At 42.0% G+C, this 12,574-nt stretch overlaps 1 protein-coding gene across 2 annotated transcripts in view; it reads right to left on the reverse strand.

The window, feature by feature from the left end:
• The window catches only part of LOC121623771 (dipeptidyl aminopeptidase-like protein 6), a 132,352-nt gene that overhangs the window by 49,418 nt on the left and 70,360 nt on the right, over positions 1 to 12,574 (reverse strand). For both annotated transcript variants that reach the window (XM_041961206.1, XM_041961205.1), the window contains exon 2: positions 4,207 to 4,321. In XM_041961206.1, the coding sequence (XP_041817140.1) occupies positions 4,207 to 4,321 (115 nt within the window). The remainder of the gene's footprint in view (positions 1 to 4,206; positions 4,322 to 12,574) is intronic.

Here is a 12,574-nt window from a genome sequence, read left to right on the forward strand (position 1 = left end):
AAACAAAACAAATAAACTAAAGTCAAAACAAAGCTTGCCAGTTTTCTAGACTACCGCTTATTTCCATGTCAAGTTAGTGGAGAGGGAGCTCATTGTCACGTCAACATGCTGGTGAGAGTCATACAGGTTTTGTGTCTGTTCGGACACTGTCCGAAGAGGCAAGGGGGAGGGGGACGAGGGACGAGGGATCAACTTGCGACTGCAGAGGTTGGCAAAGGGGAGGGGGGGCGGGGAATAGATTGATGCCGCTAGGCCACACAACACAAACTGTCCAAATAAATTGTATTTCATAGACCCATATGTGTACACGTAATTGATTGTGTTATGTGAAAAATGCAAAAAAAAAAAAAAAAAAAAATGCAAAAAAACCCCCCCACAAACCTCTACATACATTTGTTTACGTCACGTGACTCCAGACTCCGGTTGACTGACGGGTGAAAGGACGGTGTTGGCAAAAGGTAATGCGAAAGGTCATGTTATGGAGTCGTGTCTTAAATGAAGATCGTGAATCAAACTAAAAGACCAGTACAAGTGTAATCAGCACAAAAATAAGAGATTATGTATGTATGCAGGGATATAAACTCCTCAAGTACATACTGTGACCAAATCAAAAAACCCAAAACCAGGCTAGTTAAACATGCCAATAAAAGCCCCTGAAGTAGCCAAATTCTGGTCACGAGTGATCCGACTTATCATCGACCTCATGCAGTAATCTCATTGACTGCCTGCATTCAGATGCACCAAATGACTAACATGTGATCCTCCCACAGTTTCAGTTAGCTGTCACTCTGTCAGTCAGCCTGACATCCCTCAGTCTGACGAATACCCAGATGCCAATTGTGAACATCTGACCTACTTGTATTGATGTAGAGAACAGAGCAACCTCTTAGTAATATGGAGCTATCAGTTACAGCAGGCACAGATTTTCAGAGAAGGAAAAGGAGAAGGAGACCGAAACCCTGTTGTGTGTGTGTGTGTGTGTGTTAGAGTGTGTGTGTGTGAGAACAAAGTGGTTGTCAGGAGCAGTTAGAGACTGGCTGGCTTGTCTGGCAGGGGAGCATCCATCAACAGCCCCTCCTAACTGAGTGGAAACAACATGCTATCTCATAACTCCTCACATGAGCTGCACTGCCACAGTTTGCCGCTCAGAGTGAGGCGCCTTTGTTCCTGAAATGTTTCTCCTTTAAGTGTAATTACAGCAAAATAAGTTGTTCTGAATGATTGCTGCATTTTAATAGGAAAGTCCTCCCTAAAGCACTTAAAAATGGCAAAAAAAATATATAAAAAAATCCTTTCCTATCAAGTTGTTTTTGTTTTTAAGCTCTTAACGTCTCATTTTCTTAAAAGCAGTGGAAAGAAATCTGCTCAAGCTTTATCAAGCTTAATTTATCTCAGTTCTGGTGCAGTGACCTTCTTTTGCGAATTTTTGTTTCAAGCGTATAACAGGTTTTTCTTTCACTCAACAAAAGTGAGGTCTTCAGCACTAAATCACAGAAATAAATGCCTAGATTAGATGTTTTTTCGCAGTATAAATTCACTCTGACTGATTTCAATCAGCTACAGTGGTGGCTTTTATAAGACAGCACATCGGTAAGCATGATACCAGTTGTGATATCGGTGCGTGAGAATCAAGCCTTTCTTGCCACATTCACTATTTTCTTCACAATCATACGGGGGGGAATTCATCTTAAGAGGCAGAGAAAGCAATTTCTCCCCAGACAGCAGCTGAATAGACCACGCTGCCACAGAGAATGGAAGGCGATACAGCCCCTTTGGAGATCATCATCAGTAGTGTGTGAAATAACGTTTTTAGTGGTTACGTATAATTTGAATAACCGGTTTAGGCAAACCACAGAACTGTCGACAAGTAAAACGTTTATTGAGGCTCTTTCCATGTGCATGGACACAGCGTACATCAACCAGGGACATTTATTTAGCTGTTTAGAACACTAAGTAAAATCCATTATCTGACTTCAGCTATTAAATCTGCACTATTCACAACTGCAGAAGGTGCTGCGGCTGAAAAGGGAAAGATGCACTTTGTGCCCAAAAATTTCACTCTTTGTGATTATTTTTTTTCTGAAAGCGTGCACATCAACTGCTTCCACTCCTAAAATGGAAGTCGTAGAGATTTGCTTTCGGTGTAACCCTTTCCTGTACAGAGGAGTGTGTATAATATAATATACACCGTGTTATTGTTATTACTATTATTACAATTATGAGATGTTTATTTTATTTTTTTGTTTCTCTGTTGAATTGAGCCTATACACTAAGTTCAAGGAAACTCACTGTCAAAAAGACAAGATTTTTTTTTTTAATGTTCAAGATGTGCATGCTTCCACAGTCAATCAATAACTGTACTAAATAATCATGAGCTTGATAATTGTGTTTATGATTTTTGCTACAATGAAGCAGCCTTAATTTGCTCCCATTCAAGCACCGGAGCATTAGTGAGCCGCTGATGTTGGGCTCTGAGTTCTGTTGTTGGATTTGTTGAAGTCAGGGTTCTGTGCAGGGCAGCCAAGCTCTATCACACTAAACTGGGAGAACTAGCTCTTTGTGGAAGTGACTTTGTGCATGGGGCACAGCTATGGTGAAACTGAAAAACAGCTGCTACAAATCTGGAGGCCTGCTGAAGCACCAAACTGGGAGAATGGTCTCTGACTGACAGGACACGAAAGCATGTGGACAGGAGTGTCCTCGCTTATGTAAATCTTAAATACCAAATCAGAAGTTTTTTAAAAAAAGAGTATAATCACTCAAAACTGGCACAACTGAAAGTCTGTGTGCTGAACAGCTCGCGATGTTCGAAAGTATTTAAGGGTTTGCTTTTAAACCTGGTGGGTGAAAAAATATATTAGACTCGGCAGAATCCAGGGATTCAATTAACAGCTTCATCCCAAATACGATAACAAGAAGAAGGGAGTAAAATAAACTGTCCTTGCACCAACACACCGCTGACCTTGAGGAATGATTCATGCAGCTGCATTATCCTGAAGCTCACCTCAGTGGGTTCGGACGTCTAATTAATCCACACTAACATTCAAAAGTGCATCTGATGAGGCCAGAGCTTATTCTAAACATCCCCAAATCCGCTGAAATGACGTCCGTCTGCCAGGGGCCTCACATTTGCCGCAAGGACCTGGCTTGTGTCGAGACTTGGAGCGGAACAGTGGTTCTGCTCAAGCACGCAGTCTCGACGCAGGGAGGGGACGGATTAAGGCGAGGCGCAGGCTGGAGACGCCACCTGCCCGGCCTCCGCTTTCTGCCTGACTCCCGCTGGCCCGCCTTGTTTGGTAAGTGGCACATTAAACAGCTCTGGTTCGTGTGAGTCCATAACAAACGCACCGGGACAGGAACAGGCCACAGCCGGGAGGTGACGAGGCCTTTTTGGCCTTGCTGCTTTGACACCTGCCGCTCTGCTCAGGTCTACGCTCTGACGCTTGTCTAGATCTCGAAGGATTACGCAGAAAAAACATGGAATTTCTTTCGTAATTGCCTGCCCTGCTTTGCCACCACTCACCTGACATCCTCGGAAACGTTACCTTCAATTGTCTCCGACGGAAAATCATAAACAAGGGCACAGTGATTACTGTCTTTGTAACTGCATTATAGTGCAAACACACTGGCAGTCGCATTGACTGATCTGGCTCTGGCAGCCCATAAAACCATATCAAGGAGCTTTATGAGCCTGAATATAAACAGATGGCCTATTGATTAAACTTTCATGTAAATCTGCAAACAGGAAACCTGAAGGTCACACCGAAATCAAACTCAGATGCCTTAAAGCAACTAAGGAAAATACACACGTACAAAATGTGTGTGTCGCGCGTGTGCAGGAAGAAAAAGGGCTAAGTGAAGGAGACAGATGGGGAGCGCGTTTATGAAGAACGCAATGTTGCGCAAGCTGACTTCAATGAGGTTTACTGACCTTCACTAAATGTGGCCTTTACAGCCACAAAGCGTGCTCATGTGAAAGTTAACTGTGGCATTGCCGCGGGTGACGCTGCAAATATGGCATGACAGCATGGACCACACACAGGGACAGAGATACTGACAAACACACAGCATTCTTTGCACTGTTCGTGTTGAGATTGATTGCAAAACCTAATGGGCATGTCTGTGCATAATAATGGCCGTGTAAACAGAGCGATGTGTGGTGTTTGGTGTTGTGACCCCCCCCCTTCCTCGTCCTGCGCCGTGTACCTGGTGTCAACAGGATGACGGAGGTGACGATCAGCGAGCAGATGACCAGAATGACAAGAAGGGCGATCGCTATTCCCTTCCAGTTCCTCTGCGGAGGGTTACTGCCTACCAGCTCCTGCAGAGAGAGACGGAGGGGAGGAGAAAATTCATGGTCAGAAACAGGAAAAAGACCATTGTGGGAGCAAATCAGACTGAACAAAGGATAAGGACCAAAGGAAAGAAAACCTGTAAAGAATAAAATGTGGGATGTGTGACAAAAATAGATATCTACAGAGACAAAAGTGAGGAGAGGAAAAATAATTACAGGTAAAACAAACGGCGAACTCATGAAAAGGAACGATGAGGTTGTCAGTCAAGGACGAACGTGAGTCAGAGTCGCAGCCTCTCGGCTCTCAAGGAGACACGCCAGCAGCGGCGAGAGGAGGAGGTGGAGAATTCTTAATGAGCCGAGCATCAGCGGCTATCAGCCGCAAACGAATGTGACAGATAAAAATGGAGCCCTCGACACGTTGGCGAATTGCATGCTTGACAACAGCTTGGCAACAGCAGAGAGAGGCTTTGGGGTTGGGAAAATGAGCCTGAGTTATGAGCAACCTTGAGGCGTTTTTTTTTTTTTTTTTTTTGTCTGACCGACAAATCCTGAAACAAATGTACTTATTGCAGTTTAATATTGTTGAAAGTGAAAACTGAATTTTAAAGAACGAATATATATAGCACCAGACAAAGCATCACCGCAGGATATAGAATAAGAACAATAAGGGGAAAGCAGCTTTAGGCTTCTCGCTCAAGCCCAAATCTAATAACGAGCAAGAAAAAAATACATTTGATGCTTGGCGATGTGCAGCAGGTGGCAAGGTTCAGCAAAAAAAATTAAATGAGCACAATATATTACAATAACAATTCAGGACAGTCCAGTCAGCGGCTATGTATGACTCTGGATGTGCTCTAAACTTCCACTTTGGAGCAAAATGTACTCAACCTTTGCTTATTTTACAGCTATTTACCAGCAACATTTACAAATAAAGTTTATCTAAACTAAAATAATTATAGCATTTGTTGTTGTGATGATAATAATAGAAATGCATTTATAGCAGCTTACTACTACTAAGTTACTAGTTTAAAAGAACTAATAAACTAGCTAGCTAGCTTGACCAGTCTTCTTTTGTTTTTAGCTTCTCACCAAAAAAGCTGTTATTTGCTGTTAGCAAACAATTGTCAGCAAATACTTGCCCATTCACAATGCTGCTGATATACATTAGTCTTCATGAGTTGACAAATGTAATAATCAATATTATATGCAATATTAAGTCCACTTTTAGTTCTTTTGTTAGCTCTACCAGTTTCAGTCTCCACCACCATCTTTAGCTTTAACATTCCTTCAATAGCTAGTTGCTAATTTTGACGTTTAGCTGCTAGATGTTCACATTCCTTCACCAGCTAGTTGCTAATTTTGACTTTTAGCAGCTAGACGTTTACACTTCTTCACTAGCTAGTTGCCAATTTGGACTTTTAGCAGCTAGATGTTCACATTTCTTCACCAGCTAGTTGCTAATTTTGACTTTTAGCAGCTAGACGTTTACACTTCTTCACTAGCTAGTTGAAAATTTTGAATTTTAGCAGCTAGATGTTTATATTTCTTCACAAGCTAGTTGCTAATTTTGACTTTTAGCAGCTAGATGTTTATATTTCTTCACTAGCTAGTTGCTTTTTTACTTTCTGCCACTAAGTGCTAGGCAGGAAGTGTACAGTTGGTTTATTAGAGCAGTTATCAACCAAAATGTCGTCCTAAAAGTGGCTAAAAAGCTCCATGGACAGGAAAAGTGCAGACAACGAAGGCAGAGATGCTAAAATCTGGGCTACATGTACATCTCTGTTATACTGTGTATGTAATAGATAAACAATATAATAAAGGTGCATTTTTTTTGCAAAAAAATACCCAGAGAAAAAAAAGCCCACAGCTGAATGTGTGACTTCTAAGACGCCTCCCTGACGGTTTTCTACCTTGGTCATGTTTGGTCCATCTAGCACAAAGATAACCCAGCGACAAAACCACAGCCAAGAGGGACTCGCACAAAAAGGATCTGAAGCCCAAACTGTTAGTGGAGGATTAATAAGTTCTTAATTAGTTTATACAGGATAAAAAGAGCGAGGCAGAGCATGTGCTTCGGGGACCTGTGGCTGGGGCGTTAATGAATACACGCTAAGGCTTTAATGACAGTGAATGGCTGAGCTATGAAGCAAACCCTTCAGTGACCTCATTCCCACCTTAATTGAAATGAGGCCAAGACATCATTAGCCTGCAGATAAGAGCAATCAAGGCTATTTACCAGACTGCCCATTACCCACATTCATTAAAACAGGAATCAGTTAGTAAGCTGTATAACCATATTGCAGAGTCGTAACAACCAGAAGGCACAACATTTTGGGCAGAGACAAATATGTATTATTCAGTTTGGAGCTAAGGAGTGCAGATCACTGATTTTCTCTCTGTAAGAAGGATTCAATAAGCTCATGACACAGACTGGAGAAGGTTAAAATGATGCAGTTGTTTATTTGGAGGAGCCACTTGTTCCTGAAGTAATTTTACTGCTCTAATATCCCAGTTTTCTTTTCATGATATGTTCTCCAACATAGAAGCACAGCACGGCAATGTAATGATGCAGTCTATTTGTGCATATTATATATCAGTTTTAATTAGTTTGACTTTGTTTCATGGTTTTTGCAAATATTACAAAACCCATGAGCCTCTCCTTCTTAAGACAAACAGCCATTTACAAGAGAAAATCAGAGCTGCAGTAAATTTTGAATATATTTTAACTGGGAACAAAAACACTTGAATCAGTCTAAAAGTAAACTGAATCATTACTGCTGATATGATATCTGTTTTTCTAGAAAGCCATAAGTGGGTAACATGACAGAATTTTGAGCTCAGCCATTGGATGTTTCTTAATAAAAATGCTTCTTGGCAGTTGTTGACCTCTTTCCTTCGGATTTTATGCACTCAGGCTTGTACCTTAGCTTATTGTAAATCAAGGAAGCAGGTACTTTCTAAATCTTTGAAGTGCTCCAACTCCAACTGTTTTATTTTCAGAACTCCGGATACCCAAAATTTAGCAACTAACAAATGCCCCAAAAACAAAATAAACCATACGAGTCACATGTGCATGCAGATACTAATAAGCTTTTCAGACAAACATTCACTCGTAGAAATAAAAAAACAATAGGCGAAGGCGTGGCAACAAAAAACGCTTTAAGCTTAAGTTCAATAAAGCTCAACAGTAAGTCAACTTTCTTATGGCTCTAAATCCAAACTGAGGTACAGTTAAATCTCCAGTGCGACAACAGTGATCATGGCCGATTGGTGCAAAATGAACAGATCTATAAACTTAAACAACAAACATGCCCACTCAGTTAGTTCTCTTGTGTGGGGATCACTTCAGAGATCAACTGATAAAACACAACCATGTGGGTGATGAGCTGATGGCCTACGATGTGATTTACTCTCTCCAATTCTGTGCTCAGCTCTTCTCTCTGGAACAATCTTTACTTTTCCTGCAGAACTGAAAATTCTACTGGAGGTTTTATTAGAGAGTGGAGGCGGAGAGGGCAGAACGAGGGGGATTTACTGTATAGAAAATGGTGACAAAATTGTAGAAAAAGTGCTCTATAGAGAGCAGTTACTTGCATGCAATAATGGGATGTAAAGTGAGCATGACAGAGTGCTCACTGTGTGTAATGCACAATAAAAGGGAAGACAAAAATCCTCATGCAATGCTGAGCAATGACTGTTTATTGGGTTCTATGCAAATAGCTCAGTGTAGTAGATAAGGCAATCTAAAGCCGGGCATGATTCCATCTTCAATCCGGCGTCTTAAATTTAACAATCTCATCTGCGTGTCTATGTGTGTGTGTGTGTGTGCATATTTGGAAATGCTGACTGTAAGGCAACCTAAACTAAAGCAGCTCTCTAGCTGAATGGCCTTCAGCATGATGCATGCTGTGCAGCAAAAGCGATTTCTAAAGGTAAATGTAAATGTACGAGCAATTTTGCTCCGTTATCTATACAAGCATCGACGCAGCTGCTCAGTTACGCAGCAAAATCTCACGGCGAATCTTAGACCAACAACTTGTTTCCAGGTGAAAGGTTTACCTTTAAATCCATCAAACCTTTGATGGAGGAAGACTTAATTAGTGACCTTTCTACTTGGTAGACAGACAACACAGCTCTCAGATTTACCGCTGTCTAGTAGGTAATGTGAAATTTTAGTGGACTGACCAATGACAGCAATTAATCAGCTCCACTACTGTAGAAACCGCCAACACACACACACACACACACACACACACACACACACACACACACACACACACACACACACACTCACACACTGTACAGATGCTGCAGGTCTGCAGCAGCTGAAATTGCTTCTCTTATTTTCTCTCCACATTCTGCAACACTAACATCCAGCATGCTGAATGATCTATTGCACTGTTCCAATGACTTGAGAGTCAATGTCAAGCAGCATTTCCATATAGATCAGCATCTGTGTGGGAACATATTGACACTGGAAGCGAGCCAAAAGAATAATAAAAAAAAAATCCTCTGGAGCTCCTCTCAGAGCGAATGAGCAGCGTACATCCATACCTCGCTCGGGTTGACGCATACTAATAATTGGATCCCAAACAATTCAGCCAAAAAGATCAAGGACAGACACCTCACCTAGAGAATCTGTCACCTGTTTCCTGCTCCCGGGCCTGGAGGGAATAACAGTAACCACTTATTCAGTCTGAGTAAAGGTGCAGAAACAGGCTGAAAACCTTGCCTAACCTTCCTGATCATGCCTCTCTGCTCTGTAATTAGAATAATGATTGGACTAATTAGCTAGACCTTCTGTGCTGAAGTAACGACAGGCCGATTACAAGCGACTGTGGCAGGAGAGAGATGAGGTATAAAACGAGCAGCGAGGAGACAGACATCAGAGCTTGCAGGAACAGTAAATAAATAACATGTTGGGAGGCTGCAGGAGGATTCACTGACAGGAAAGCTTGAAGCGAGACCAAAACATGACAGAGAGAGCGAGAGAAAGTATGCATCCAGGTCCAAACCCAAATAAAAACAAGATCCTGGGTTTTCTTGTCCGCAGTAACTGTCATGTTTGGATCTGCACAGCATGCCCAGGAATCACCGCTGTTGATTCTGCCCTGAGAGGGTGAAACATGAGACTGTGCCAGTGTCTGTCAAAGTCAACATCTACAAAGCTAATCGAACACTTTTCAGCAGCTTTGAGTACAGACAGCCTTCATCTCTTGAATGGACGAGCACTTTACGGTTCACCTTTGCACATTTTAAAAAATGCATCATTGATGCATCTGTTTTTTTTTTTTTTCTTTTGTTGGACAATAGAAAAGGCTGAAAGTGCTGGGTGCTAGTTCAGGAGCAACAGATACACAGAGTCCTGATCCTTTTTGTTGGTTAAAGTTGATATTTTCTCAGGTTTATGTTAAAATGTGACGATTTCTATCCCTGTGACATTTGGAAACACTTGTCCTGCAGCTCATTCAAAATTCGACCGCCCACATCTTGACTCGCAAGGCCGTGGGTGCCTTCCATATCCATACATTTTTTTAGGAATATTGACTGTAGGCTGTAAAAAAAAAGTAAAAATATAGTTTAATAATATTATTCTTGCACAAAAAACATGTAGATATGGTGGTGTTACTTGTGATTGTGCTGCATGCAGCCCCAACATGCAGCCTGAATGTAGCCTGAGAGGCAAAGCCTAGGGCAAAAAAAATTGGCAAATGCATCACTCACAGCTGCTTGTTAAGTTTATTCTTGTGAGGACACGTTCATAACAGAAAACAACTCAGATGATAATATTAACAACTCTTTTCTCATCCGAGCCGGACAGTCAGATGACGTGTTCAGTGGAAATAATGCTCTTGTTGACTGCGCTGAAAAAATCAATCATATCACTGGTTCTCAAACATCTCCAACGGCTGTTCATGACATGATTGACTTTAAGATCCTGCTCCTGATCTATAAAAGTCCACATTATATATCTGACATGCTTCCAGTTCATGAAAATATGAATAAAATCAACCACTATCTTCCTTTAAGAATAAATACAAAACCTCTCTGCGTGTTGTCTTTCTGCATCTGTTGTTAACAGTTCTGCCACTCCGTAAAGAACTTGGACGTTCTTTTGTGTGATACTGTGCCGCAAATAAAACTGATCTTGTACTTTTCAGGGATCTAAATTAACTGAATGATGGCAAAAACACTGGGAGCTACATTCATGTTTGAAGGGGGGAAAAAGTAGCCATTTTGACTATGAACGAGGCATGAGAAAGGCTGTGCGGCGCGAGTAACTGCTCCATCGGCGCTAGCTTCATGGGATGCTGAACTGGAAATGGTGCTGCTTGAATAGCTCAAAGTGAAATGTCTTGTGCGTGTGTAGGCTACATGCGTCCTCCCCGAGGATGAAATCATAATGCCTTTGGGCTCCGGCATTAGAGATGGTATAGTTCATTAATTCTGATTCTCAATGAATACGTTGGCTATAGCATGCAGAGTACCTGCGATCCAAGAGCCTGTTTATGCAATTGCACGTGTATTTTCTGTTGGTTTAATTATTCAACACAGAAAGTTACCAGTGTTACTAAAAATACCACATTGTCATTAGGCATGCATCATAATGCACCGGCAGCACAACGCTATTGGAGGTGTAGGGGAAAGGAGCCGTTGGGGACCTATAGGAAGCCTGAAAACATCATGGAAGTGCAGAGAGGGTGAATGACACCAGGCTGCTGCAGAGAACACCAAACAAACCAAACAGACTACAGCCACAGAATGTAATGAGCCCGTCAGCTTTTAATTTGTGCACTTATCCGCAGGGACCCGCACAGGCAGTCAAGGGTTTGCTGCTTGCTTGAAGTTTGACGGACACAACAAGATGGCACATGCTGTTAAACAGACACAAGTTGGCAACTACGTGGATCAAACCTCTAACCCCGGGTCGAGCACTGACTCTCCGACGAGAGATGCAAATCAGAAAATAACGAGAGCGATGTCTCTCAGCACGACAGGTCTGATGTCGGCTGATACGGCAAGCAGCAGCAGAAGCCGATACGAGCGGCTGCTGGGACTTGCTCATCATTAAGCATTTAGCAAACGCTCTTTTCCTGAAAGACTTGGAATGAGAAAGCAGCTAGAGGCTCAGTGCTGTGACACGACGGCCGACAGAAACATAAGAAATGAAAGACGACTGTTTGAGCTTACAATCGGCTGCAACAACATCGACAATTATCTTTGCCTTGTGATGAGAAATACAGAATTCAGATGCTCAAACCAGAGAGTTATATTATTCAGATTAGATTACATAGAAAACACTGCAGCAGACACATACTGTAAACAGGTGATTGTGCAAAATAACAGAGCTTAAGGCCCATCTGAAATTCCATGCTAACACGCTATTGAGTTTATGTTTTAGTATGTCTGAACAGTAGTATGAACTAAACAGTACATGAGATGCAAACACTGGCTGGCACAAATATCCCACAATTTGACGACGACAACAAAGTTGCCTTTTATTATTATTTGGTGATGAAGATGCCTGCAGGATCCACGACAAGATTGTGTGTGGCTCGCATTACTTCTGATGTATATTCGCATCAAGATGCATTATATGATTATCGTTACTATTATGATAAAGGATTGTTGCAAATGCCATGAGAGGTGAGGTTGGTTGGCATGGGTTACCACGGTGACGCGTCTCCAAGGAGGCTCTCGCAAAGTGCCGCGCACGCCACTTCCACACCAAGTGAAGAATGATTCTATAAATATACTTCACGACAGCAGTTTTAATTACTGCTTTGCTACTAAACATCTCCATAAGAAGAAACAGCAAAGGTGTCATTTCAGATAATTTTTACAGAGCAGAGATGTGATTCTGATCCTCATATAGAGGGATTTGGAATCTCTGCTTCTTCCCTCCTCCTCAAACGGACTGGATTTCTGCAAAAAATATGAGCAGATTAATCTCAAATCCAAATCCCCTCCTATTGTTCGAGTGAGTTTAAGTACAGATGGATTTTCTCTCAGGCCAATCTCGCTGATATTTTTCAGTCTTTGAATAAAAGATTCCCAAATCACGCGCCTCTTCCAGCTCTGCGCTTCACAGGTCAAGGAACATCAGCGCTCTGCGACAGCATCCAAACCCATTTGGACGATCTTGTTGTTGTCAGACAACAGGGCGCGGCAGTGGGGCTGCACGCATAAACAAGTTGCCTTGTTTGTTACTCACAGCAGGAGGACTAATTTCCAACTGGCCAGCGCGTCTCTGTGTGTGAGATTTTTCTTGAGCTT

The sequence above is a fragment of the Chelmon rostratus genome, chromosome 20 (assembly GCF_017976325.1).
Source record: "Chelmon rostratus isolate fCheRos1 chromosome 20, fCheRos1.pri, whole genome shotgun sequence".
Classification (NCBI taxonomy): domain Eukaryota; kingdom Metazoa; phylum Chordata; class Actinopteri; order Chaetodontiformes; family Chaetodontidae; genus Chelmon; species Chelmon rostratus.